The sequence below is a fragment of the Pezoporus occidentalis genome, unplaced genomic scaffold, assembly GCF_034315485.1.
Source record: "Pezoporus occidentalis ecotype Australia unplaced genomic scaffold, CSIRO_AGI_Poc_V1 ctg208, whole genome shotgun sequence".
Classification (NCBI taxonomy): Eukaryota; Metazoa; Chordata; class Aves; order Psittaciformes; family Psittacidae; genus Pezoporus; species Pezoporus occidentalis.
This window is the reverse complement of record NW_026913943.1, coordinates 633,138-660,682: the sequence shown is the minus strand read 5'-3', so window position 1 is coordinate 660,682 and position 27,545 is coordinate 633,138. Positions and strand designations below refer to the sequence as shown.

Genomic DNA, 27,545 nt, shown 5'->3' with positions numbered 1-27,545 from the left:
AGCTTCAGCACACCAGCAAGAGCCAACCAGCACAAACACTCACAGAAGAGATTAAGCTATGCCAAAGGCCAGCAGGAAACAAGCAGCAGGAAACAGCCTTTAGGTTTAATGTTTTGGGATATTTCAGAATCACACCACTTGCTGCACTACATTCTGGCTCCTTTTCCAGTGCCAGCACAAGTTCCAACCACACATCACAAGGTCTTGCTAATAAAGTAAACACACTGCAAGTAATAGTGCCCATAACCAAGAGGTCAGTGGGTTTCTCCTCTCTCTGAAGCAGCCGCTGATGCACCCAGGAGCAGGTCTGTGCTCCAAGAGAGGAACTGAAGTTCTCCCTCACTGCTCAGCTAGAATTAAACTGCATTAACACATTCAAAGTAGGTACAAGTGTTAGTAAGTCAGCTTGGTGTAGCTATTAACATCACTGAAGTGTTTAATAACCCACTGTCATTAAAGTACAAGCAAGTGCATCCTTGTGTTTGGTCATTTTGTACCTCTCTGGACGGGAGTGCAAAAATCAAATGGAATAATCTGACAAAACTTAAGCTCAGAGAAGGAAGAACAGGGTTATCTGAACAGTGATTGTGAAATAAAACCACCAGCTCTCAGGCTCAGTGCACCAAGATCAAGTCCTGGAGCTCTTTGAGCAGCACGGAGGTCTTCCCATCAAAGGCCTCCACCGTGCCCAGTGCTGCACCACCACTGAAAAGGGAAGGAAAAACCTGGTTTTATCCTTGACAGCAAATGAACCTCCAAAGCCCTTGGAAGTTTGTCTCAAGTAAAATGGTGATAACAAAGGTAAATTTTCACTTCTGGTTTTGAACATGCCAAAAATTCTATACTCCCTTGCTGGACCCTGATGGAGAGATTAGACCAAGCAACCCCTACATGCTCTTCAGTTCCAAGAGCTGTCTCTGTGGCAGGTCAGGAAGGTCAGGTCTCCAAGACTGGAAGTTCAGCTGGGCAGCTAGCCAGGCATCCCACACGCACCTCCGTAAGGATGGCTGGGAAAACAAACCTCAACAAGATAAGCTCTGCATTGCAGCCGTTATCTGCGTGCTCACCCATGCATCTCAGTTGGAACCTTTGCCCCTCAATTCCCTGTTCTGGGACAGCCAGCCATAGATTTTGCTCCCTACATCCCCCAAAGCAAAGCAGTCCACTGGAAGTGGACCAGAATGGCCAAATTATAACTCATCTAAACCCCTTTGGTAGCACCAGGAAGGTGAGAGGTTGTATTTTTGGTTTTACAAGGCTGCTCAGCAGAAGATGGGTTGATAAACGACCACGAGGATCAGTATTAGGGAAAAGCCACCTTTCCTCCTCTTCTGCAGGTGTTTCACTATAACAACCACCACACATACATCACTCTCTATACTGCCAAGCAGCGTGAGTCCCGTTCACATTCCAAAGGAACCCATGAGGATAAAACAATCACTTCACCTCCTGCCCTGCAGAGCACTTTAAGGGGACACACTTTAGAAGACAAGTGACTGGTACATGAACATTTTTAGAAAGCTCACACAAAAACAAGTCTTTATTCTTTGTGGCAGAAAATAAATACAGGTGCATATTTAATCTGCTTTTCTATAAAAGCACTCCTACAAAATCACTCAACTGCCAACAACAGTACAACCTTTTTGGCTTTTAAAACGCAAGTATTATACAGTCACTTCATTTTATTATCTTTTAAAGCACTTGTAGCAAGCAGCTTTGGGAGAGGAATGCTTAATTTAGAAGCCAAATTCTTACCTCAAGTGTTTTTGGGGGTTGTTTTCCATCATGTATGTAGTGCAACTAACCTAAAAGCAACTAACAGGTTCTCTGAAAATGTTTCTTCCCCTCCCACCTCCCTACCCTCCCCAAAAAACAAAACCCTCCAAAGAAAAATGTTCTTAAAAACTGTTCTACCTTGATACTTAAAACCAAGAGAAAACAAGAAGTGGCTCAATAGAAATATTAAGGTAAGTATGACACTTCACAGCTCGGTATCTGCTTCCAGTTTGGCCCAGTTTGGGGTTTATTCTACTTCTTTAGAGGAAGATGCATTAATCATCCAGTCCTATATTTCTGAAGAGGTAAGACATGGACTCCCCGTTATGGATCCTGCGAATGGCTTCCGAGAGGATCATGCTGATATCCACAGTCTTGATTTTAGGGCACTGGAGTTTCTGTATTTCATGTGGGATTGTGTTTGTAACAACCACCTACAGAAAGAAAACAATCAGAAGGATGTAGCTCTTTTCCACCTCCTGTATTAAAGCTGTGGAAGGAAACATCCACCCACCAGATCCTGTGAAGCCACCCTTTACATTACTGTCAGGGTTAAAACATTAGGAAGAGCCATGCATTGCCACAGGGTTGCACATATCCATGGATACTAATGGCACTGTCCTTCCTTCTCTTCATTCACTCTGCCATGCAGGTCCAAAGAAAGGAAGGAAAATCTCCCCCAGACTGAAGGGGACAAAGACTACCAGCACAGGTAGTCCCTCATCTCACAACTTCCCTACCTTCCTGTCACTATACTTTCAGGATGTGTAGATGCTAATATTCTAGCATACAATTCCACAGTCACAAAGCCCAAATCCAGGAACCTTCCAGCTAAAATCTTCACACCAGTGTATTTTAACAGTCAAGTCAGGAGAAAGCTCTTTGCTTATAAAACCCCAACCCATCTGATGAGAAGTTCAGAATCCATGATCCACGCTTACCTCATCGATTGCAGATTCCTCTATGAGCCTGGGAGCATCTGAAGATAAGAGGCCATGCGTAGCCATTACAAAGATCTTGTAAGCCCCCCGCTCCTTGAGGGTCTCAGCTGCAGCCAGGAAGCTGTCAACGTCATCTATGATGTCATCCTGGCAAGAGGAGATCAAGTCAATGAAGATCCACCAGCAACACACCCAAAACATTACACCTTCAACAAGCCAATGCAAAATGGACATTTTTATTGATGCAGTTATTCAGACACCTGAGCTGGATAGTAAGAGTGAAAGAGCAAAAAAGGAGAGCATCCAAAGGTACTGTAGCATCAAGGGACAGACAGATTGCTCCATGAGGGAAAGAGGGAAAAGCCAAAACAACTGACATTCAGTCAAAAACCAAACTAACAGAAGTAGTGCAGAGACCACACTCTGCTTTAGAGAAACCGTAAGGCAGGCTGCATCATCACCAGCATTTCTAAACTCACAGGATAGAAGCGGTGATTCTCCCCTAACCAGCTGTGTTGAGCTCCCCACCTTCAGGCAAGCACTTGAACAGAATTTTAGCTGCCTCTTCACAGAAACAAGGTCCAAATGCTGCTTTCCGACATGGATCTCTTCATAGCTCACATGGCCAAGTTCAGCCACAGTGCAGAACCTCACTTGATAAACAGTGCAGTACCAACAGTCCACCATCCACCTAACTTTAGCTGCTGACACAGCAGAGTATCTACTTGATTTCTGCAACTTGCACATGTTTAATGTAATTTAGCAGAAGTGATGGCATCTTACTTACCACGATGATAGCTATTCTTCCTCCTACATCTCCAACAACTGTGATGGGTGGTTTTTCCTTAGGAATCAGCACTGATCAACAGCAAGTTTTTTTAGAGGGGTAGAAAGGAGAAAGAGAGACAAAGTTTATACAGTTTACTTCAAGTGTCTGCTTTGCATAGGTCACCACTGTTATAGAGAGAAATGAAGCAACAACTATTTCAACCATCACAGAGTTACTGGGGAAAACCAGCAGGATTTTAATACAAAATAATACTTTGGCTAAGCTTAAGAAAATAACTACATTCATTTACACCCAAATTCTTAACAAAGTCAATTAATTCTTCATTTTAGTCCAGAGAATAGAGTGGTTTGCAAACAACCAGTTCAACCACCCTACTGAAGTCCAAGCTGTGTTTATGCAATGAAGCTGGGCTTGTGCAGCTATAGGTCACATCCACATTCAGCAAGGTCATTGTGAAGGGCTGTGACATTATACAGCTACACACAAAACCAGAGCCAACTCAGCTTATTAGTTCTGTATCCCAGAAAAATTCCTATGGGAAAGTAAATGGCAAAAAAAGTGAGGCCTCTCTGCGATGGGTTCTGACTGCCTGTAATGCCACAGCCCCATCTACACAGACCTCTCACACAGCCTAGCACTAAAACTATGTAAAAATCATCAAAAAGGAATCTTTTTCTCCTATTAGTATGGAAAAAACCTCTCTTTTTTGCCCCTAAAAACGTCCCATCACTGCCAGCCCCATTCCCAAACCCACAGAAAACAACACCTTCACATACAAACTTACTTACTGGGTATCTCCAGACTGGGATGAATAGCAGCTACATTTTTGGCTGTAGGTGGCGAGTGGCGACCATCCACCATGTCAGACTCTGCATCCTGAGCCTCCCCGTGAATCACTGCAATTCCCAACCGTAAGCGCTCAGCAAAGGACTGGGCCCTGTAGGGAAAGGGTTAAAAACAACAGAAATTCATTACATCTACAGTAATTCATATTTGTACAATCCTAATCTATTCCCATTTTATTCCTAATGTTTCAGAGGAAAAACTGAATGATCCTAAAAGTTTAGGAAAATGGATAGAAGAAACCACTGGTCCTTTAGAATCTTGGTTTCATCATGCTGTGAAAGTCAGAACAACCTTGAAGTAGCCACACAGTGGATTTTAAGCAACAGGATCAATGCTACAAGTCACATCATTCTGATTCTTCCCTTCTGTTTTGCCCAACAGTCAGAAAACTATTTCTTAGCCTTTAGCATTCCTGAGATCCCATGCTTTAGCAGCTTGCAGCTAACAGTAACCAAAACCAACCTGGATACCACACTGGCTATATTTAATAGGAAAATATATATATTTACATGAAAACAGAAAACAAGTGTTCACCAATTTATTTTTAGCAAGATGTGCACTAAATAAAGGCAATATCCCTGACACAACCTCAGACATCCTACAGAAAAGGGAATCCAGACAATCATTTTGTATGACAAACCACACTTCAAAGTCACAGCCTGGATTTTTACTGATTTACATAAAGCTCCTTCACTGTGCAGTTTCTTTAACTAAATTAGGAATTTATGTAAAGGACTGTGAGGTCAGCTGGGGGAGTGGGGACAGCAGAGACAGGAAAACAGGAATTTCACAGACACTGTATCCCAGAACCTGGAAGCAGCAAGTCAAAAGTAACAGATTCATCCTACCTTACACATCCCAGAAGTCCATATCTAGCCTAAGCCAGTCATCCAGACTTCTGGGCAAAGTGGGCCTGATACATTCAGGGTGAGCCACTTTGTTCTCCCATTAGCATCTAATAGCCTGAATCAGCTTCTTCACACTGAAGCCCTGTTTCACTACCCAAACAACTCAAAGTCCAGAGAATAATGTGCCCATCGTGACTACTCAGTGACTTCAAACTAAAGAATCTTCTGCCCTGTGGTCAGCACACAGGATTGTTTTTGCAAGCAGTTAATTCCAGATAACCCCAAACATTTTGGGTTAAGTCTTCGAAGGCTTAATCCTATCAACAAAACCATAATAACTACTTTAAAATGCAGTATTTAATTGAATGAAGTTCAAAGTAACAGTAAAATGATTTATTCATTTTCCAGTGAGCTCAGAAACCACAGAAACATTCTGACTTCATCAAGGAGAGGTTCTCTTACACAGTTGGCATTCATCTGACAAGTGTTTTCCTTGATTAGGCTGAAACATTCCATCAGCCTTTTCCAAACATTATGTACCTCCTCAAACACTGCTCTTAAATGCTCACATGTGGACTGTTTCACATGAAGAAACTAAACACTACAGCTCTGAGATCCCCTCCTACCCAAACAGGTTATGTGTGCAACTTATCTGTCTGATCAGCTAAAGGCACATACAGACTATTTGCTGGCATGCACAGTTACTTGACAAGCATGAAATGCTCCAACAAGAGGCAATACTGGCACCAAGTAAAAGAAACAAAGACAAGTAAATGTAAAGTAACTGGCCAAAACAAAAGAAATCATATAAGAAGTACTGCTGGAAAACAAATGTGACCAAAGTTGTTCCCTTCACTATACTGCCACAAATAAAAGTATGCCTGATTTGCTATATAAAATAAAAGAAACCTTTCTTACAAAGAGTATCATGACCCATCTAAATAACTTTTCAAGAAATTCCGGGGTTCTTACCACAGCAAATAAAGTATCTCAGAAACCACCATCCAACTCTCCCACCACCTGCTGAGAGTGGTGTCATTCCACAGAGCTCAGTCAACTAAAGAGCTTCATGGATTAAGAACAGCCAACAAGGACTTCACAATCAAAATCATCTCAACCATCAAATTCTGTTCCACCACGCTGGGTAAAAGCCATATGTATTTAGGATCTGATCAACCATGTTCTAGGTTATGACCATGTTTAGCAATTACTTTGGATTAATGGTGTTACACTTCCAGCCATTTTTCATTCAGAGCAGGAAATTTATGATGCAAATGCACACAAATCTGATTAAAAACTTTCATTAGCCTAAGCACTGCATTCATTCACCTCATCCTTTTGTTTGGCTTTTTTACTCTCCTTAGATTTATTATAATTACAGTGATGATGTAAAAACTGCTCATCTTACAAAGGAGAATTAGGAGGGATTTGAAGGCAGCATCTTCTAATTATGGGATCTCTGTCCTTCACTAGATCCTAAGCACAAAATCACGATCGAGATTTCCTGCTCTAACACAAGAGAGCAGATCTTACCCACCTCTTTGCAGACGCAGGTGATTTGGCCACAATTACAGCATTCCTGTAGTCTGGTATCTGTAGTAAATAACAGATAGCAATGTCTACTTCATATCTTTAGACAAATTTAAACTCAGTAAGAATCAAGAGAACTTTATTTTGCCAGAAGAATTTTAAGCATCGAAAGCAACCTCAAGAATCCATGGTACATGATGAGAGTTCAGAGCTCAGCAAAAACAGGTATTTAGAAAATTCAGGTATTAAAAACTGTAGCTTTCATAAACATATTATGGATGACATAAAATTATCTGCTTTAGAACATCAGGGCTACATGGACAAATGTTAAAAGAAACAGGAAACCATCAAAATTAAAGTTTCCTGTTCAACTTGTCTTGTGAGTGCACATGGCAGTTTAACCACTTGAGAATACAGTGTTTCATCTGTTTCCTACTGGTTTTCAGAGCACACCAAAAAGCAACACCTCTCCATCACTCCATCACATCAAACTCTTTTATACGGAGCATCAAAAGGGGTAAAAGTTCCACATTCACTGCACTCATTCTGGTGTCACAGCCTAATATTGCTGTAAACCATCTTCTATGCAGATCAGCACTAGAGGATGCTGCTGTGAATGCTGACAGCAGCAAAGGGGTAAGATCAAGTCTGGGTTTCACTTTGAGGCCTCATGGGTTGGTTATTCAGTCAGCCTTCGTTACCAAGATCTACTCCAAAGTTTGCTGCCCCTCCCCTGCCTCAGCATTCCCATACTGGCTTCTCACTCCTGATTCCCCCTCTATATTTCGGCAGTATTTTAGTCCCCATGTCTCAAAAGTTTCTTATCCCCTCTCTGTTTTCCCTGCAAGCAATGACTCCACGTGAGACTTGTCTTTCCTCATCCATAACTTACGAGCATTCCAATACTTGTGCTTCCAGCCCTCCTTTCCAACAGCAATATATGCTCCCTTTTACAGCTCACCTTACCCTCTCTTCCTTGCAAACTCAGCATTTTCCTTCACTGTTCTCTGGGACAATCCATCTCCCACAGAGAACCTGTCTAACCTTCTATCAGCAGCAGTCCACAGCCACTCTCAGCTGCAACAGCAAAGTCCTACAGAGCAGATCCCCTCCTCACGATCCCAGCATTGAGGGACAGAAGACTGTTTACTAAATACCTACAAACTGATCTGTTACAGCTGTAATTGCACAAATCTGGGGAATGATACCCTGACATGCAGTTCGTTGCCTTACAGTTAGATCTCAAGTACCAGTTCCAGAGCACAGAAATACCTGTTGATTTGGGGTTATTTTTCAAACACAAGCAAAGTAAATCCTTCCACAATCTAATCCTCAACAAACCACATTGACTGTGTGCTTCCAAAAGCTCTCTACCTGAAACAGGCACGGGAAAGAAAAAATGAAGTTCTGAATCTGAGCATGGATCTAAGCAACTGAAAACAAGAGCTTTTCTAAGGACGTGTCAGGAAACATTAATAATCCACAGTGCTACTAACTCCACCTATAATACTGGGAATTCAGCATGTTCTCTCCTTTACAGACACTTAGTTATACAAGAGGCTACAAAGATTAACGTGATGGAAGGTTACGGACAAGGCAGGGCCTGTCACTTGACATAATAAAGGCTTTGATCTTGTTCAGACATCATTGCCTCATTTTTCCCCTGCCAAATTATCAAATTTGTTCTCAGCTCTTTAAAGATGAAGTCAGAAAACCAGAAATGTCATTCAAAAGATAGTAAAGACATCAACAACTCCTTGTAACAAAGAGCTACGTCACTCTGAGATTAACATGTACCCATAGCAAAGAGAGAAGACACCAAGCGTCAAGCACTTGGTAAGCACACAAAGGAAAATAACTGTATCATTTTTGTACCATTGGATGGTCTTCACACCAGAACACTAAGTAATTCTCTTCACACCTAGCCATAAATTCCCCACAGGGAACAATTACAAGCCCTCATCCTCTTAACTCTCAGTTAAATGCTTTTTAAGTGACCTGTATTCTTATCAAGCTGGACTGTTTCGTACTGCTCAATATATCCCATGCCAACTCCCATTTGAAACATTCTTCATGCTTTGGCACTCACAATGTCAGATTATGCAGCAAGCTGCTGCCACTGTGAATCTGAGCTGAATCCTGAACTCCTCCTGAGCAGCACTGGATGAAACATCTAAGGAAAGACATTATGTGTGACGTGGCTTGTGAAGACTCTTAACCATACAAATCCCACCTGATCAGCTACATTCAGTCAGCTCGAGATTGAGCAAGTGCTCTCATGGACGTGCAGGGGAATGAAGAAATTAGAAACTTCAAGTGTCTTTCAAGACCTCTCTACACATACTCCAGCAGATCTCTACAAGTGTTCATTTCTTCACAGACTGCATAGCAGTGCCAGACTCAAAGCTGTAACAATTCTTTGGAAAGCATTAAGAGTTCATGTACCAAAATGTGCTTCAAGGCTAAACCAGGACAATGCTCTTGTCAGGGACCGTAACTCCCATACATTCAATATAAAGGCAGAACTTGTCTTGTTTCTGCACACTTGGTTTTCCATGCTTTTTCCTTTTTTTTTAACTTACAAAGTGCTTCCAACATTCAGTACTTCCCTCCTGGTATATACGGTGAATGAATGTGGCAAAGGCAGAGCTTGGAGCTTTGTCATCTAGTTCTAGCTCTATAATCCTCTTGGACTCTATTACTAAACAAAATGATAATGACAGATTACCAAATGGCAACTAATTCCCCAAACATACATAACTCATGTTATATTTGTCATAACAAAATCATGTTGCTTTGTTGTTTTGTTTGTTTCCTTTAAATTGAGGCATTTATAGCTCTATGAAAATAAACTTGACTCAGAAGTAAGAGTGAGCAAAACCTTTTCTCTCACTAGGAAAAAACCATGTTCTTCATTCCCCATTATCATTAGTCAGAGGCATTATCCCCATCTCACACCTACAATTATCATTTGCACACCTACAATTATCATTTGCACAATTTTTATAGATATGAATCTACCAGTAGCACTTCTCAAAGCACTTATAAAAATAAGATGGGAAAATGGATGCACAGAACATTTGAAGTTAAGCTCAAGTCAAGACATGCTGAACAAACAGCAGGTGAGGATTTCCACACAAGAAGTCATCTGTTCCTGCTTTGAGAGGAGGATCGATAGGCTCTCTCAGTTTACAACTTCACTTCCAAAGTGTTTTCATAACACGATATAAATTACACCTACACAAGCAGTCCATCCTATAGATGTCAAAACTGCAAACAGGAAAAGAAGAGGATATCAAGAGCAAGAAAATCCTCATTTCTTTTCAATACTAGTTAGAGGAACATATCTAAGAAGACAGAACAGCATCACTGCATGGATAAAACACCAGCTATTCATGAAAGCAAAAGTAAAGCCTGTCGGGAAGAAAAGTACTAACTGCCCAACACCACTCCCTTCCCCCTTTAAAACGCTATTTGAGGAGTTAAGTTCCTTCAGAGGAATTTGTTTCAGAAGCCTTGAGACATAACAAAACATCATTCAAAAAAAACAAGTGTAACAGCAGGGCTTCCTCACCTCTTCCTGGATGTACTGCAGTAAAAATGGAGATGCTCTCAGATTATCAACTGGAATATTGAAGAAGCCCTGTATTTCCTTCTGGTGTAGATCCATGGTAATAAGGTGAGTTAGTCCTTTAAAAAAGATACATAAGTAAAACAACATATGGAGAAACACATCAAGAAAAGTAAGAGAGAATGACCACGCTCTTATTTCACTACTAAGTTTCACTGAAGTGTGGCCAAACCAAAACCGCTAAGATGTATTAGCACAAGAATACTACCTCTGTGAAAGCACAGAGCACATTAATTCCATTCCTCTTCAGTAACTTCCCAGACTGCTAGTGTCCTTTCCAAAAGGACCTCAGAACGCTTCATAATTGACTCAGCAGTGCCACACTGCGGCAGGGAAGATCCTTCTCCATTCTACATGTGACAAAATGAGAGCACTAAGGAGATAATTGTCCTGTGCCACACAACAAGACCCACAACTAATACTCAAGTTCTGAACTCTTGAAAAATGAGCCCAAATCCTAATGATCAAAACACTTCTCTAAAAATAAGAAACCAGACCACACTGTGTTCACTGGAACTGCTGATTTTTCCCAGGGATAGGAGCAAAAGGAAAGGAGCAGGTGTGCTGAAGGCTGTGAAAATGAAAACTCAAAACTCCCACCGTATGTCAAATGTAAAGGACAAAGCGCATTCATCCAACAGGTAAAAAACAGGTGAGCAATGACAAGGCACAACTGCTGTCAGAAAGGCAAAGAGCAGTATTCTGAGAGAGACACCACTGCCCAGAGCAGCAGAGTCCAGTTGCCTCACCCTGCCAGCTCAGGAGGACACAACGTAAAAGGGCTGTTACAAGTTTGGGTTTTCTCCATGAACTCATTCAGAAACATTTCTAACGACATTCTCCTTCCTACGTGGGTTTTAACACATTAAAAAAAACCTTAGCAGCCCAACTTGTACACAGACACCTCTAAACCTGAAAACTGACAGCAAGAGCCCCCATTGCCCTGATTATTTCAGAAGAGCTGCACTCTTACCAGCTTTGCACATCATGGAGGCCAGTAACTTAGAGACAATGGAGCCCCTTTTCCTCATCTTGCACTGTTTGCTGTACGGGAAGTAAGGAATCACTCCAATAATGCTTTTGGCACAGGAGGTTTTACAAGCATACACCATGATTAGGAGTTCCATGATCGTAGTATTCACATCCCTGGAACAAGAAGCATCCAGTTCTGTATTTTGTGCATAAGAATCCTCTATTTAACACAGTATTTATACCTGCTCCAGGGCAGTAAAGAGTACTGTGACTGAGTGATCTGCACTAAGAAACCAGCCGTGCTCCCCAGGATGGACAGTGCCCTGGACACAGCATTTGAAACCTTCACTAGAATTAGACCTCACCATTTTTTTTTTCCACTTAGCTATTTTGAGCTGAATTAGGTGGGAGTAATTCAGCACTTTTTGTTATACCATGCTGCTGTAACAAAGCAGCCCATAATTCATCTCCAACATCTCCTTCTTTCATGCACAAAATAATATAAATGTATTTTTTAATACAGATAAGCTTTTTTTTTAAGTTTCAGACTTTACAACAGGTTCCTCTATTGTTCAATATTTAGCAGGCAAAATATTTAATTCCCATCTATTTTTTGCCCTAGATGATAGGTTTATCTTTTTAGATGAGAACTGGTCATCAACTAAGAGACCTCCTGTTTCTGTTGCCATTAAAACAAATCTCACCATTTGTAAAGTTCTTTTCTGAATCACAGGACACTGCCTAGGAAACGCTCCTCCAAATTCAGACCTTTATAATGGTGCTAGAGACAGGTAACTGGGAAGGGAATAATTTTAAAAGAATAACATAAGCAAAAGAATGTGCTTGGCAAAAGAACGCAGAGTCCCAGGGGAAAGTTTCATTGACATATTCAATGAATAGTCTCATATTCAGTGAACTCATATTTAACTGAAAATTAAAATAGCATCTTATCATAGAATGGTTTGGGTTGGAAAGGACCTTAAGATCATCCAGTTCCAACCCCTTGCCATGGGCAGGGAGGCCTCACATTAGACCATGTCACCCAAGGCTCTGTTCAACCTGGCCTTGAACACTGCCAGGGATGGAGCACTCACCACTTCTCTGGGCAACCTGTGCCAGCACCTCACCACACTCACAGTAAAGAACTTCTTCATTGTATCTAACCTGAACTTCCCCTGTTTCAGTTTGAACGCCTTACCCTTGCCCTACCCCTACCCCGATGAAGGGTCCCTGAAGTCTCCTTTGTGCACATATCAAAAATCAAAACAACAGCAACAAAACTAAAAAGAGAAGCCTCTATGTAGTTAACCTAAGCTTATTATACTGTATTTCATACATGAGAAGAAAAATTAAAATAGAAGCATTCCTATGGACAGTCAAAATGTCAGCACAATGTCCTTAAACAGTTACTCACTTTGAAACTGTCTGGATGATGAATACATCCTTTCCTCTCACAGACTCCTGGATCTGCACTCTTGTTTCTGCCAAGAACAGAAACATGTCATATTTTCAACAGCAAAACCCAACAAGAGTGTAAGGAACAGGTAACCAATACACGCACATCATAGATAGGCAGGTTTCTAGTTTTGCCAATTAAATGCTCACCTCTGTTTGGCTCTTGATAAACCTGAACCTTCCCCATCTCAACTCCTAAGCGCCTGCAGGAGCAGAAGAAAGAAAAGGAGATGTCAAAGGAAAATGAAGGGCAAAACAAAGCCTATACAATGTGACAGTCACTGAAAAGGCTGTATTTCACAGGAGAAAAGCAAAGCCAGAAAACCCAAAGCATAAACCCAGTAATTATAGTGGAAACCTCTTAACAAAGCATCTAGTTTCCAGAATCTGCACCCCAGGCTCAGCTAAACTCATTTCAAGTCAGGCTGGGAAGAACACGCAGAATAACACTTGATTACTAAATCATGCAACAATTTCTAACATGTATCTCTATATACATTCCACAGATGTTGACAAATATGTACATATATATACACAGCAGCGTTACATGTGCAAAGCTTAAAAGACCTCTTCTAAAGCGTTCCTCTCTATAGAAAGAATGTCAGTGGAGAGTGAGTAGGAAATACTGGCGAGCATCATTCTGTGAGGAACAGGAGACTAATGTCTGCTGTATTTATTCCACTTCAGTATTAGCACAGACCCTCATCACTAAAGAAATGAGAGACCAGAGTGTGCTGTGCACTTATACCCAAGTCCTTGCCACATGTAACTCAAGATCCCTTGCACTCTCCGTTCTCCTCCTGTCTGTACCTAACCTCAGGTCCATAAGGCTCAGGAAGAAGCCGATCCCCTGCAGTACACCTGGTCATGTTGTGAAACCCAATACCTCCACAGTAGCATGGTAAAAACGTTCTTAAGTCATGAAAGTTCTCCTGAAAGTATTTCTGCATTTAAAGCTAAATTAACATTTCCATCTAAAATACAGTGAGCAGGATAGATGGAGCTTTGCTAAGAAACATCCTGCTACAAGAAGGACAGGATAAAAGCGTGTACCGTGATTTAGTGTCATCAAGCATTCATTTTTCCACGTGTTCTCTATAACATACTGCAGCAAATCACAACCTGCCACCTAACAATTTAAACACAAGTTATTTTCTTTGTTATTGATCTGTTGAAATACACTGTGCAATACAGCACACTCCATGTCCTTGCAAACAATGGTGGGTTTCCCATATAGCTTCCCTTAAAATAAGAAATCTGTCTGAAGTAAAATAAGCCCCAACCCAGTAACACCAAGACCCTGAGTGGCCCTGCAGGAGGTTCTACTTACTCAGCAATCCTCTTGGACAGTTCCATGCATGACGAATTAGAATTAGCTGAAAACAGCACCAGTCCACCCTTGGTTACATTCATGATGGCCCCAATTTCAGTTGATGGCACACAAAACATCAAACCTAAGTTGTTTTTCCGCTTCTAGAAGACTGCAAGAGATCAAAGGTCTGTTAAAGCCACAATATTAAAAACAAAAACCAGATTTTCCCTGTTTAGAAAGCGAAGAGTTTCCCACAAGCCTGTTATTTTCCATCATCCTCAATATTTGTTATCAATAGTAGTACCACAAATGTATCCATCAGAACATTCCTGACCTAGCTCAGCACACCCAACACAGGGCACAAAGGGGCCTTCAGGCCATCCTGCTTTCCTTCTCCTGCCCCCAAGCTCTACACCCTCCAGCAGAATGCTTCCCCTAGGGTCTCCAAACATCCCCCAAGACAACTTTCTAACTTAAATGTTTTCCTCAGGCTATCATCAGCAACACAGATTCTCTTTTCCACCAGCTTGTCCAGTTCATTTTCCTGAACTGAGCAACATTTACTGACTTTTGCAAGATCACAAAGAGGTAGAATTGAGCTAAACAGCCCATGGATCCTGGCTCTGGCCAGAAGAGTCTATTTCCACAGCTGTGTATCTTTCCATCACTTTGCAACAAATTACAAACTTACAAAGAAGGATGAAATGTAAGGAAGAGTTCAATATAGCTGGTAGCTGTAAATAATGACCTCTTGCACAATGCAGCCACTTGGTGAAGCAGTTCTTGTCATTCTTTGGTACTAATATCTCTCCTGTGGAAACAGGAGAAAAATATCAAGAGGAAATCTATACAATCTTTATGGGTTTTTTGCAAACAAGGGTACAAAGCACTACTCCTGCCAAGGCTTTGATGGGATTCCATCTTCACACGTTTTACTCTTCTTTATAACATCACATTTCCATTACTAATTCTACTGTAACATTCTATTCATATAAAGAAAAAAGAAGCAATCACATTACCAGCAATCACATTACCAGAGCAAAGTAGCATTCAACTCAAAACTGCTACACACAAAAGGCTACCACACTGCATGTCTGCTGTATAAATAGTCCAACCCTTCAGCAGCCATTTCAGCATTATGAAGGGGACTGAAAATATCAAATACAAGTGGCACAGTTCAAAGCAAAATAAACAGAACTTAGGATAAATCAGGAACTTTTTTGCTGACAAAACACCTCCCTGCTGAGAAACGCTATGTTACAACAACCTGATGGTGTATCAACCGTAACCAGTACTATTAAGTACTCAAAAACAGCATCTAAAAGCAAAGTAAGCTTCCAGACTCATAGGAACAGCTGGCTTGCTCCGTAACCTCATTTAGCCCAGCTTTTCACCCTTACTCACTTTGACCTCATCACAGAAACTGTACTAAGAGCCCAAGTCAGGGACTTCCCGACTCTCTTCATGCAGGCTGTGCTATGCTCCACTGCTGTGAATGAAACCTGCCTGTCATCAAAACCTCCAACATGTGCAGAGCACGAGCATAAACAGGAACAACTCTGGCAACAGAATTTGAATACCTGGATGTTTCAACTCTACTAGAACCTGATGGGCCCTAAAGAAAGGCCCTGCCCCTTTCAGCCTTTGCTTTTAGACAAGAATACTGGAAAATAATAATCCTAGAAAGCAGTATGGTCAGAGACATACAGTCTAAACCTAACTATACCCCTCCCAAACTAGGTAAACATCAGTGTAAGCAGAAACCTATTGCTTAGCTAGTGTTTCTTGCTTTGTTCTGTTGCTCACTTACTCCCTGTAACGCCCAGATGGTAACTAATGGCCATTATCCATCAGTCATAAGGGTGTTAAACACCCAAAGTGAGCATGTACTAGGCCCCAGAAGGACACCTGAACGCATCCTGCTTGTGCAATTAGATGGGAACAATGTAGAGACAACTGCCAATGTTACTAACAATAATCACAGTGTGTTTTGAAGGCACAGCTTCCTTCCAATTGTGTTACCTTCTTTACTCTCTCTTAAGAGGAGTTAGGAGTGAAAGAGCTGAAAGACAAGAGCTGTTGGCTCTTGGTTATCGTTCAGGATGCATTTTACATCACAGCAAGATACTGACATACTCACAAGCAACACTGAACAGAGCTCTTCACATAACCATAGGCCAAGGGCTGCCTTGTAGATGTATTTCAGCAGCAACAAGTGGGCAATAGTGCACATGGAGGGAGGGAAGCTGCATTTATAGAGTTAATATTGATGGATCAACCCTGAAACAGATGTTGGGACAAAAGGAAGCTCACAGAACTTTATTAGGTGTGTAAGAACATGACTCCACAAGGGTACATGGGACCAGGGCTCTCAGCTTGAGGTGGACAAAGCTTTCAAGCCTCCATCAGGTGCAGGAGCACACATACATCACAGAGTAGGCTGAAGCCCACAGACTCCTGCCCTTCCCTTTGGGCTGCACAGAGTTAACACAGACAGACCGTGATGATAACAATTACTGGGTACACATCACCGGGTTTACACTGAGGATGCCCACACAGAAAGCAACAGAGGCAGGAATAACCATGGTACTAAGGAATTGATGCCCACGGCCTGGAAGAACAGAACCCTCTCACCCATCTCCCCACAGAGAGATCCCAGAAGGACCTTCCACACTAACCTGCCTCCCTGGGCTAAACACAGAGGGTTGACCCCTCCACCCCACACCTCCCTACAAGTCCTTCAGCTCCAGAACAGTTACACAGACCCCGGGGTACCTGAAGATCCCTCCCCTCCTCATGGGAGAGGCCTGGGCACACCGCTCCTTTCACCTGCAGGCAGCACCCCGCAGCCCGGGGCAGGTTCCTCCCTGCCCATACAGCCCCGGAGGGGAGGGCGACGAAGCCGCCGTTCCTCAGACGGCTCAACCCTGCCGTTGAGGGATGGGGGAGACAGAGCGCTAAGGAAGGAGGACGTCCTGCCGCTCACACAGCCGGCTGAAGTGGGCTGAGCGGGCGGGCGGGTGTGCCCCCTTGCTGAAGGCCTTACCTGCCGGCTCCGGCCCCCCGGCCCCGGGAGAGAAGGCAGCCCCGGCCGGAGGGGAGGGGAAAGGGGGGGGGGGACACAGGCAGAGGCAACGGCGGAGCCCAGCGCCTCCAGTTGTCCGCTTGCAAAATGGCGGCGCCGCGTGAGGGAGGGCGGAGGGCGCGCGAGGGGCGGGTACCAGCCGACGCCCTCCTCGCTGCCCCCCCCCGCCCTGCTTCCCGCCGCCGCTGAGGGGAGCAGCAGCCGCCGCCATCTTCCCCCTTTGCCCCCGCGATGGAGATAACCGGGGGGACCTCGTTACTAATGGCGTATTTCAGCGTTTCTTCCGAATAAAGGGCGAGCGCCATGGGTGGGTAACGTGCTGAGTCCATACAGCATAAACCAGCGATGTCCATGAGGTTTTGGAGGTCCCATGCCTGTATCTCGTGTCAGGGATGGTCGGTCATCGGCTGCTCGGCACCAGCACCACAGCGGCGGGTCCTCGGCATCCCTGCAGGCACCGGGCTTTGCCATCAGGTCCAGCAGTGTTTGCAGGGGGGGGAAGGTGTTCTGCAAAGTAAATTAAGGCAAGAAACGATCGGTACTGTAAAGAACATCCGTGTTTTGTCCCGTTGGAAACGCGGCCATCCTTGCCACACACTCGGGTTACACTGGGTGAAGATGCAGTCGACATCATCAAGCAGCAAGGCACTGAGTTTAGCCACCCCTTTTAAAAGCACAGCCTTATCACAAGGCAGCACCCATGATGAAGTTCAAGTCATCACACACAGGAGGATAAAGCTTTTCCACCCAAATCCCAGTGCTGAAATAAACCCCCAAGGCACCACGTTTTCTAACTGGGTAGCTGGAAGCTGTTCGAAATCCCACTTTTCCGTATGGCCATAGAAGAGCATTTTATGGATCGGAATTTTAGCATGAAGGTACAAATCGTTCCATAATCGGGTACTCCTATCACAAGTAAGAATTCAACATCATCATTGCTAGGCTGGAGGGCACATTGGAGCAAGGCTTTGAGCAGGGCTGGAACAAGATAACCTTAAGGTCCTTTCCAGCCCTAATTCCTCTATAGCAGAGGGACCTCGACACGCTTGTGAGGTGGGCTGATGCCAGCCTTACGGAGCTTAACCATGCCAAGTGCAAGGTCCTGCACCTGGGTTGGAGCAATCCCAGGCACAGCTGCAGGTTGGGCAGAGAAGAGATTCAGAGCAGCCCAAGGAGGAGGACTTGGGGGTGTTGGGTGATGAGAAAATGAACATGAGCCGGCTTCAGTGTGCGCTCGCAGCCCAGAAAGCCAACTGTATCCTGGGCTGCATCAAAAGGAGCGTGACCAGCAGGTGCAAGGAAGTGATCCTGCCCCTCTGCTCTGCTCTCGTGAGACCTCACCTGGAGCATTGTGTGCAGTTCTGGTGTCCTCAACATAAAAAGGACATGGAACTGTTGGAACAAGTCCAGAGGAGGCCACGAGGATGATCAGGGACTGGAGCACCTCCTGTATGGAGACAGGCTGAGAAAGTTGGGGCTGTTCAGCCTGGAGAAGAGAAGGCTGTGTGGAGACCTCAGTATCTGAAAGGGGCCTATAGGGATGCTGGAGAGGGACTCCTCATTAGGGACTGTAGTGACAGGGCAAGGGCTAACGGGTTAAAACTGAAAGAGGGGAAGTTTAGAGTGGATATAAGGAAGAAATTCTTTACTGTGAGGGTGGTGAGGCACTGGAATGGGTTGCCCAGGGAGGTTGTGAATGCTCCATCCCTGGTGGTGTTCAAGGCCAGGTTGGACAGAGCCTTGGGTGCCATGGTTTAGTGTGAGGTGTCCCTGCCCATGGCAGGGGGTTGGAACTGGATGATCTTAAGGTCCTTTCCAACCCAAACCATTCTATGATTCTCTATGATTTGAGCACCCAGCAGATGCTTCTGTCTGTGCTGCCTTTACCATGGAGGAAGAAACCATGGTTGCCAGGACTGCTCACGCAATGTGCCTGCAAAAGGGCAGCGTTTACATTCCTGCCATTTCATTACAAGCTGTATTTTCCATATTAAATATTCACAGGGCAGTGTTTCCCTGTATTTCACAGCTTTTGCTTATTGCTTGATTCCTTATCTCCTTCCTTTGTGTGTTTTCAACAGGCTCGGATCAGGCCAAGGAGAACAATTTAACCTGTAGCTGCTGCGAGGTGGAGAGAGCAGGAAACCACATCAGCAGGGAGGCCATGAGTCTGTACCCTCAGGGAGGCAGCAGTGATCCTCTGCCTTTTCTAGAGGCTCTTCTGAATTGCACCTAAGGGTCAGAGAATAGACCTGTCCTAATACCTCACAACTAGATGGATGATCTTTAAGGTCCCTTCCAAACCAAACCATTTTATTCAGTCTATTTTTCTTTTGTTGGTTCAGGGTAATTGACTGTAATAGGGATTTTTTTTTGTTGTTGTTGGTTTGGGGCTTTTTTGGATGACTGGGAAGGAGCTTTAAGCTTTTTGTTAACCTCTTCACAGAACAGCAGAGGTTTCCCTCTCGGCATCAGTCTTTACACAGGGTTTCACTACAGGGTAGCGTGGCAGAGCAGTTTAAGGCAGAACAGCTAGAGACAACACATGGCAAAGCACAGACCCATAATGCAATCAGCCGCCTTCCCCAAAAGCATTTTGCAATACCCTAGGGCACCCAGAATTTGCTGACTGCTTGATTTGTGCTGTCCCAAATTCCTGCCATTGCTTAAGCAAACCACAGGACCAGGAACTTAAAGACTCTTTCTGGTCCTTTTTAGAAGGCTACTGCCTTTGTTTGCTTAGAGCAAATCCATTTCTTCCCCACCTCTGTTTGCCTGGCCAGAGCAATGTGAGTTTAAATCACAGCTCCCAAGAGGGAGGGATGTGTTAATTTCACAATATGCTACCCACATGCTAAGAGTTTAACAAAGGGCTGCTCCAGGATGAGCACCCGGGGTTGATTTCCTTTACAAGGATTCAATTAGCACTCATCTAAGGAATTCCAAACATTTGCTGCCTGTGAAATACAGGCTCACAGAGATTTGTTGCTCTTAAGCCAGATGCTGCCCTGGCAAGCAGAGGTGTGCACCTAGTCCAGCCAAGGTTGGGTGGCAACAACCTGTGTCCATCACCTGAGAGAAGACAAACGCTGCTGCCATCCACTTTCCTGAGCTCCATCCATCAACTGCTCAGTCAGATGGGCTTTTTTTTTTGTTTGATTTGGGTTGGTTTTTCATAGCAAAAGGTGGATGTTAAAGCTCACCTACCAAACCACCTGACAGCAACACCATCAGACACGCTACAGCAAAGGCATGCTTTGATCTGATCCTAACGGAGCCCTGTGAAGAGGTTTGGTCTCACCCAATGCTCCGTCCTATGAGGCATCCCGAAAACATCCTCTATCCCACACAGCCCCTCAGAGCCTACTGGGGGGATCTGCAGCACAGGCACCTCCACACACAGCCTAAAGGCCACCACCTCCATCCTGTGCCTTCAGCTTTACTGCTTTGGGAACAATCATGTCTAATTTCTTGGCTTGGATATTACCATGAGGGAGGCAGAACTCAAAGCAGCTGTAAATCAAGGGAAGGAGGAGTATCATTTCTTGGGTGTGACATGGAAAATAGCATTCCCTGCATCTGGGAACCAGAGTGTCTTAGAAAAAAGCCCCAGAGCAGAGAACAAATGTTGTCTAAGTACAGAGCACTCTCATATTGCTTTATATTAGATCTTACTAGCTAGCCGTGGCTTGGCTGTCTGCAGGAAATAGGCACCAGCTCATGTTGTTGCCATCCTGCTCCTCCTGAGTCATGAAGCTTTGGCTGAAAGGCTCACTGAGCTGTTTGTTCCTCTGTTTCTAACCACACTCTTCATTCTGGCTCAGTCTGCAATGAGTAACGGAGCTGCCGCTTCAGCATGAACACAGGGTTATCTCCAACCAGCCTTCAAACAGAGGGATGAGAGGCTTGTTTGAATACCTGCTGTTTAACAAGTCACTGCACAGACAAACAGCTCAACCTGGATGAGAGGGCAAGGGTTTGAACATACACTGCCCTAAAACAAAGACCAGCAACAGTCCCTCTTCCTTTGGTCACAGATGCTCTTTGCTGTGTTGGTGGGCAATTGTCCTGCAAAGTCTGCGTAACTGCCCAATAGCATCCAGCACCTCCTGTTTGCAGATAGGCTTTTTGCCTTTAGACAAAAAGGTGGTTGAACTGGACAGTGAATCCATGGCATTTTAGGAGCTGGAATAGTTAGTTAGTGCCAAACACGAACTACTGCCCGTTCCTCTCTGTCCTACCTACTGGGTTCTAGCGTGACTTGACATTTGCTGCACTGTGACAGCTCCTCTTCAGAGCACAAGCATTGTACCCTGTATAGACATTGAGCGAACATACAGGAAGGGCTTGAGTTTGTCACTGGTCACTGCAGAGCAAGCTTACAAATTAAAGTTGAATTCTGGGCAGAAGGATCCTGCACTTCACATGTGCAGATGCACAGAGAGACTAGGGGATGTGGAGGAAAGGTTTGCTGCCAGTCCTGCCCCACACAGCTAATTGGAAGCTGGCAGAGGTGCAGGGAATAAGCAAACTTCAACCAGCAAAGAGCACCCCAGATGTGCCACAGTTTGTGCCAACCCGGACCTACTCTGGATGAGCAGATAATTCCCTCACTGGCTGGAACCCACACCCATCTGCTACACAGAAAGGCTGGGAGACCTGGGTAAGGTTTGGCCTGCACCACGAGCTAACAGCACTGCCAATAGCTCTGCTTCACAGAGAAGCTTTTTACCAGTACCAGTCCTCTAATTTTCCACATTGCTTCCTGCCTGATTTCAGCAACCTCTGGAAGAGGCTCTGCTATCAGACCCCCATGCGCTGTCTTTTGCTTGACCTTATCTAACAAGTGAATTCCCCAAACTCAAGAGTAGGACACTTAAAAACATTACTCACCAGGAGAGGTTCACCAGAGGAAAGGCCTGGGAGCTGCTGACTTTCACAGCAGCTTTTATAGTCTCATTAAGTTCCCCTTAACAAGATCTTCCTGACCTGCTGCAGTCTCCCTCCCACTCATTTACACCTACCATCACCTGATGGTTTTTGTTCCCACTCCTACCCTCTTTCCTCTTAACCATTCTGAGCCCAGTTTCTATTTCCATGCTTTCAGCCAGGTCCCAAGGAGAAAATACCTTCTCCTCTTGAACTACCATTTGCCATGTGCTCCTTGGCTCCCCTGTGCACAGCCAAACCCCACAGGCCCCAATAGCTCTGCCTAAAACCCTCAGGCCCGATGGCTCTGCACACCCCAGATTTGTATGAGCGGGGCTGCTGGGTCAGCCCCTCCATGGGACCAATGAGGGCCTCGTGCCAGCAGGGCTGGCCAGCGGGTTCAGCTCCTTTCTCAATGACTGCAAATACTGGGGGGTTCAGGCTGTTCCACCCATCCCATCCCACCCACAAGAGCCTTGAGAGCAGAGCTGCGTCACAGCAGGACGCAGCTGCCAGAAGAGTTGTTCAACCTCTCTGGATTACTTCCATGCCTTTGGAAAAGATTTCCCCCCTTTTCATTTTTGTCCAAGCTTTTCTAGATAAGCACATGATAAACAGAGGGATCAGAGGGAATGAACAGCCTGCTTCCTGGTTGGGAATGAGGGACTATCACAATTATCACTGTGATAATGAAATAGTCTGAACAGGAGGGAGCTCAATACAACAGGAGATTTACTTTGGAACCAGTCCTTTGGCAGCCTGACCCCGTACTGATGTCAGCATGGTTTCTCATTGCACAAAGGGATCAGACCCAAGATGACAGACCCATCTCTCAGCAATACAGCAATGGCCATTACCACTGATAAAACGTTCACTTCCCCCTTTTTGCTCCCAGCAGAATTTGGCAGGTTCTCAGGAATGGCAGTCTGAAAACTTTCTGCATCCCATCCCCACCATGCAGGGAGACATTAATCTTCTTAAGGACACACTGTTTTCCTTAGGTGTAATAACGTGCTGCTTGGAGTGGAAGCAACTTCCTTGGTGGGGATATTGCAAGAGAGAGAAGGAGCAACTTTGTCTCAGGTCTGGAGTCGAAGACATCAGAGCTGCTGCTCAAGAGGTGTGCTGGGTTTTGTTGGGGTACCAGGAGAAGATGGAGCCCTGGTTAGATACCTGCTGGTATTCCAATGGTAATTCCTTACATCACCTAGACACTCTGCTTCACTTAAATGATGTTGTCCCATGGGAATCCTGTACCCACCTTGGATGTCCAAATGACCCATAAAATTCTCTTTCTTACCTTCAAGTCCTGACCCTTCAAGGGTGCCGGGGTGAGGCAAGGAGCATGACAGGAGTCTGAGGCCTGGTCCAACACTGAGAGAGTCCTGTCACAAGGAATTACGTGAGCTCTGCAAAGAGATAAGAAGCACCACAAAGAGCAAACACTGCTTTGCACAACCTTGACGTGGCAATCGATGCTGTAGCTTACCACCAGGAGCAAGTAAATAGCCCCGGAGTTGCACGCTGCATAGCAAACATTGCAGTCTTATCAGGATGACAGGCAGCAATTTGTGGCAAAGGGTAAATCCCTCTGTTCACTCAGGCTTGACATATGGATGGTGTTGTTACACTCCCTGTTCTCAGAGGGTTTATGCATGAATTTAAGGTTAAGTACATGCATGCCTGTAAGATCACGACCTTCATTTAATATTGCATGGCCCAGCAGACCCAGAATTAATCCCAGCATCTTCAAGTGACAGCTCTCACTTGGTAACGTCATCCATGCAGAGTAGTGAGGTACGTGTACACTCATCTCTTTAGGCTGGGAGCCAGAGGGTTTTCCAGCCATCACTCCCTTTTACATGACCATCATTTTCTACTTTAAAAAAAACAGTTTCAGAGCTTGATCAAGACTGGGAAGAACCACCCCCCACACCCACCCACTCACCCACCATCTTACCCTGAGCAGTCTGCAAATGTGGACCTTGACCAGACCCAGCTCAGCTCTTCTTCCTCCTTCAAACCACTGCTTTTCAAATGTACCAAAAGCCTTGAAACCCAGTGATAAGCCATAACCATGGTCTGGCAATCAGGTCCACAAGGACAGGGTGCCCCAAGTCTTCACACCCAGGTCGAGTCCTGTCTGCTTCAGTCATGGGTTTTGCTGCTATTGCCAGTGGTTTGTTTCCAAATTCTGGGTAGTTAATCTTTTTATCTAGTTGTTCTGTTACTGAAAACGAGTGTGTTCAGTCAGGTTGGATCAAGTCCTTTATCACAACACAAGAGGCTGAGTATGTTTTACCTAAGTTTATTGGGATTTAATATTCATTCACCACCAGTACAAAATGTCAGATCTCTGCTATTTAAGGGCCAGAAACACGTCAAACGCGAACACAGCCAAGCATTGCTCAGAAACAGTTCCACTGTACTTCGAACCTGAGTAACTGGAGCACAACAAATACTTCAACCTCATATCTGAGGAGAGAAAAGATGAGTTTAATTACCAGGGACTTATGAAATAGCTCTCCCCTCCCTCCTTTTCTCCTCTGGACAGATGAAATGCTGGTGCAGCCATACATCTCCAGTGCAGCCACATGCAGCTGCAGCTGATTTCCCATCTGGTGGAACCCCAGTGAAGATGAGCTGCCAGGAAAGTCTGGTAAAGGCAAGGAAGAAAATCTCCCTGTGGTTTGCCATATGCAAATGTGCCGCAGGCTGCAGGTGAACCCAGCAGAGATGCTAACAGGATTTGTCCCCAAGGAAGCGGCAAAAGGAGTAAAATGCTACTACTTCGACACACACTGCTACAGCTCCACAGAGTTGTTTCCTTTCCATAGTGTACTAAGTCATAGTGTGCTTGATGTACCCCCAAAACACCAGATCACACTTTGTTAGCCAGCACAGTCTTTTGCAGCCCCCAGTCCTGTGGTTGTAGCTCTGAAACGAGGTGACAGTGCAGAGAAAGAACTGCCCCCTCCACACCAGCACCCACTCAGACCCTCGGGACCTCCACTTCAGAAGCAGACCTGGACTTCCTCCGGCTGGTGAGGCTGCCCAGGACCGACTCCTCACTGAAGGCCCCTTCAAAGGTCGACAGGATGGACTGGCGGAACTTCTCCTTGAAATCCGGCCCCACAAATACGTACAGGACGGGGTTGATGCAGCTGTTGAAGAAAGCGAGACTGGAAACCAAGGGGATCCCGATGTAAAGGGCCATTTTCATCTCAGGACTGGAAGAGTTTTTGGATATTTCCAGCAAGGAGAAGACATGATAGGGGAAATAACAGAGGAAGAATGAGACTGTGACAGCGATGATGATTCTGTATGGCTTCGCAGAGCTGGCTAACTGCCGCCTTTTCAGCTTGATGGCAACGATGCTGTAGCAGATGAGGATCACCATGAAAGGGATGAGGAACCCGCATAAGAATCGTGTTATGATCATGGCTTTATGCCTTATCCTCCACAGCCTCCGTGTTGCCTCGGACGAGTAGTCATCGGACAGGGCAAAATTATTGTAGCAGCTGGTGCTGTTCCTGGAACTGAGCGCAGTGTCCCGAAAGACGAGGTACGGGGAGCTGAGGAGCAGCGCGAGGACCCACGTCCCCACCGCGATCCTGGCTGCCAGCTCCGGGCTCCGGCGGTTGTGAGACCAGACAGGAAAGGCTACAGAAACGCAGCGGTCCATGCTGATGACTGTCAGGAGGAAGACGCTGGCAAACATGTTGAGGAAGGCGATGGTGCTGTTCAGCTTGCACAGGAGCTTCCCAAACGGCCAGTGGAAGCCCAGGGCGGTGTAGGCGATGCTGAGGGGCAGGAAAAAGGTGAAGATGAAGTCTGCAATAGCCAGGTTGAGGAACCAGACTGAGTTCACCGTCTTCTTCATCTTGAAGCCTGTGATCCAGATGACAAGGCCGTTGCCTGTCACCCCCAGCAAACAGGCGATGCTATACACCACCATGGAGAGGACATGCATGCTCTTCTGGAGGCTGGAGTACTCATCATAGGCAGTGGTGTTCTCAGGCTGGTCAGTGGGGAAACTGGCAGAGAAGAGTGGAGGGGAAGAAGAGACGCTGTCCATCATGAGCAAGCAGTCCTGAAATCACAACAGCACACATGGCCCTTATCTGCAGCTCCTACGGTTCCAGAGAGGTGAAAATCGTCACTAGTAACTGCACACAAAATGTGTGTGCAAAACCAGGTTGTGTATAATTAATATAAATCCTTCTCTGTAACTTCTGCACATCACAGAAATCACTGTGACCAGAGAAAACAACCCAGGTTTTGTTATTGGCATTGGCACTGTGAGAACAACACCTCCATAGTCATAGAATCAGAGTGGGTTGGATTGGGCAGGGACACCTTCCACCAGAGCAGGTTGCTCCAAGCCCCTCTGTCCAACCTGGCCTTGAAGACTGCCAGGGATGGGGCAGCCACAGCTTCTCTGGGCACCGTGTGCCAGTAAATCAGCCTGCAGCAGCAATCTGACACGGGCCAGTGTGGGAACCCCAAACCCTGCTGCTCTAATGCATCTTCTTTAGATGCCCACTAACAAATTCAGATAGCAAAACCCATCAAGACTGAGAAAGATTGAGTCAAAAGATTGTTCCTTCAGCAAGCACCTTCCAGGGAGGTGCACTCCAACAGCAGGATGACCCTAAAGGTGAGTTCTGGTGTCACCATCAGCCCCTCACACCACGCTCCCAGCGCACCCGCCATTCCCCTCACTCCCATACCCACCTCTGCAGCTCCCAGGGGCAGCTCTCACCGCTCCGTCACCACTCTGCCCACTGCTCTCACCTCCTGGCTGCCTCCCCACTGAGACAATGCTCTTCTGCAGAGTGACTCATGCTGCCTCATCCCATTTTGCCATGGCTTGGGATCACGAGGAATTTAGTAGGATCACTTATTCCCTAATCTTGTTCCTCAATTTTGGTTGCATTGATTTAACCCCTGAATCCCTGCAGCCACAGGTTGCCTGAGCCCATCCACTCCCTCAGATTTGATGCTCAGAAAACACACGGCCCCTCTCCTGCCTGCACCACACATCCCCCCAGGGCTGCTTCCTTCCTCCGGAGCACCAGGATGCTCACCAGGAACAAGCTCTGCTCCTCACAGCAGTGTCTGACCCATGCTATGGCCTGGCATAGCCCACACATGGCTTTGGCCAGCAGCATGGCCAGGCCCTCGAGGGCAGGGTGGTGGAGCCCCATCCTCCAGTTCATGGGGGAGGCAAGAGGCACCCCCAGATCACTGGAAACACCCTAGGGCTGGTGGGGGGCCCTCTGGGGTGCACAGCAGGGCTGGACCTACAGGATGACAGCAGCATGGGGTGACGGCAGCAGTGGGGTGCCAGTGGTGGGGTGATGGCAGCAGTGGGACAATGGCAGCAGTGGGGTGCCAACGGGGGGGTGACAGCAGCAGTGGGGTGAT

The 27,545-nt window shown here is 45.5% G+C and overlaps 2 protein-coding genes across 5 annotated transcripts; both read right to left on the bottom strand.

Annotated features, from left to right (window-relative positions):
* Positions 1 to 1,510: 1,510 nt before the first annotated feature.
* Positions 1,511 to 17,655, bottom strand: PRPSAP2 (phosphoribosyl pyrophosphate synthetase associated protein 2). 4 transcript variants are annotated; one of them, XM_062619021.1, is made up of 12 exons: positions 17,148 to 17,655; positions 14,850 to 14,912; positions 14,120 to 14,270; positions 12,940 to 12,992; positions 12,749 to 12,815; positions 11,336 to 11,508; positions 10,306 to 10,421; positions 6,739 to 6,794; positions 4,296 to 4,444; positions 3,505 to 3,575; positions 2,718 to 2,864; positions 1,511 to 2,210 (listed from the first exon to the last, which is right to left on the bottom strand). In XM_062619021.1, exons 3-12 carry the CDS (start codon positions 14,236 to 14,238, stop codon positions 2,052 to 2,054), a joined length of 1,110 nt encoding a protein of 369 aa, XP_062475005.1. In that variant the 5' UTR covers positions 14,239 to 14,270; positions 14,850 to 14,912; positions 17,148 to 17,655; the 3' UTR covers positions 1,511 to 2,051. The 4 variants fall into 4 exon arrangements, with proteins under 4 accessions (XP_062475005.1, XP_062475004.1, XP_062475003.1 ...); XM_062619020.1 differs by having other exon boundaries at positions 14,793 to 14,912; positions 16,242 to 17,654; XM_062619019.1 differs by having other exon boundaries at positions 14,793 to 14,912; positions 17,148 to 17,654.
* Positions 17,656 to 24,874: 7,219 nt separating this feature from the next.
* On the bottom strand, positions 24,875 to 27,210 carry LOC134163826 (chemerin-like receptor 1). Its single transcript, XM_062619002.1, has 2 exons — positions 26,853 to 27,210; positions 24,875 to 26,208 (listed from the first exon to the last, which is right to left on the bottom strand). The coding sequence occupies exon 2, from the start codon at positions 26,194 to 26,196 to the stop codon at positions 25,108 to 25,110; it is 1,089 nt and encodes a 362-aa protein (XP_062474986.1). The 5' UTR covers positions 26,197 to 26,208; positions 26,853 to 27,210; the 3' UTR covers positions 24,875 to 25,107.
* Between the last annotated feature and the right edge of the window lie 335 nt (positions 27,211 to 27,545).

Excerpts from the sequence above, each read along its gene's own strand:
- LOC134163826 (XM_062619002.1), bottom strand. The coding sequence starts at position 26,196 with ATGATGGACAGCGTCTCTTCTTCCCCTCCACTCTTCTCTGCCAGTTTC.
- PRPSAP2 (XM_062619021.1), bottom strand. The coding sequence starts at position 14,238 with ATGTTTTGTGTGCCATCAACTGAAATTGGGGCCATCATGAATGTAACC. Across the intron at positions 3,576-4,295 it reads TCCCAGTCTGGAGATACCCA|TGCTGATTCCTAAGGAAAAA; the intron begins GTAAGTAAGTTT and ends GCTGTTGATCAG. Across the intron at positions 2,211-2,717 it reads AGGAATCTGCAATCGATGAG|GTGGTTGTTACAAACACAAT; the intron begins GTAAGCGTGGAT and ends TTCTTTCTGTAG.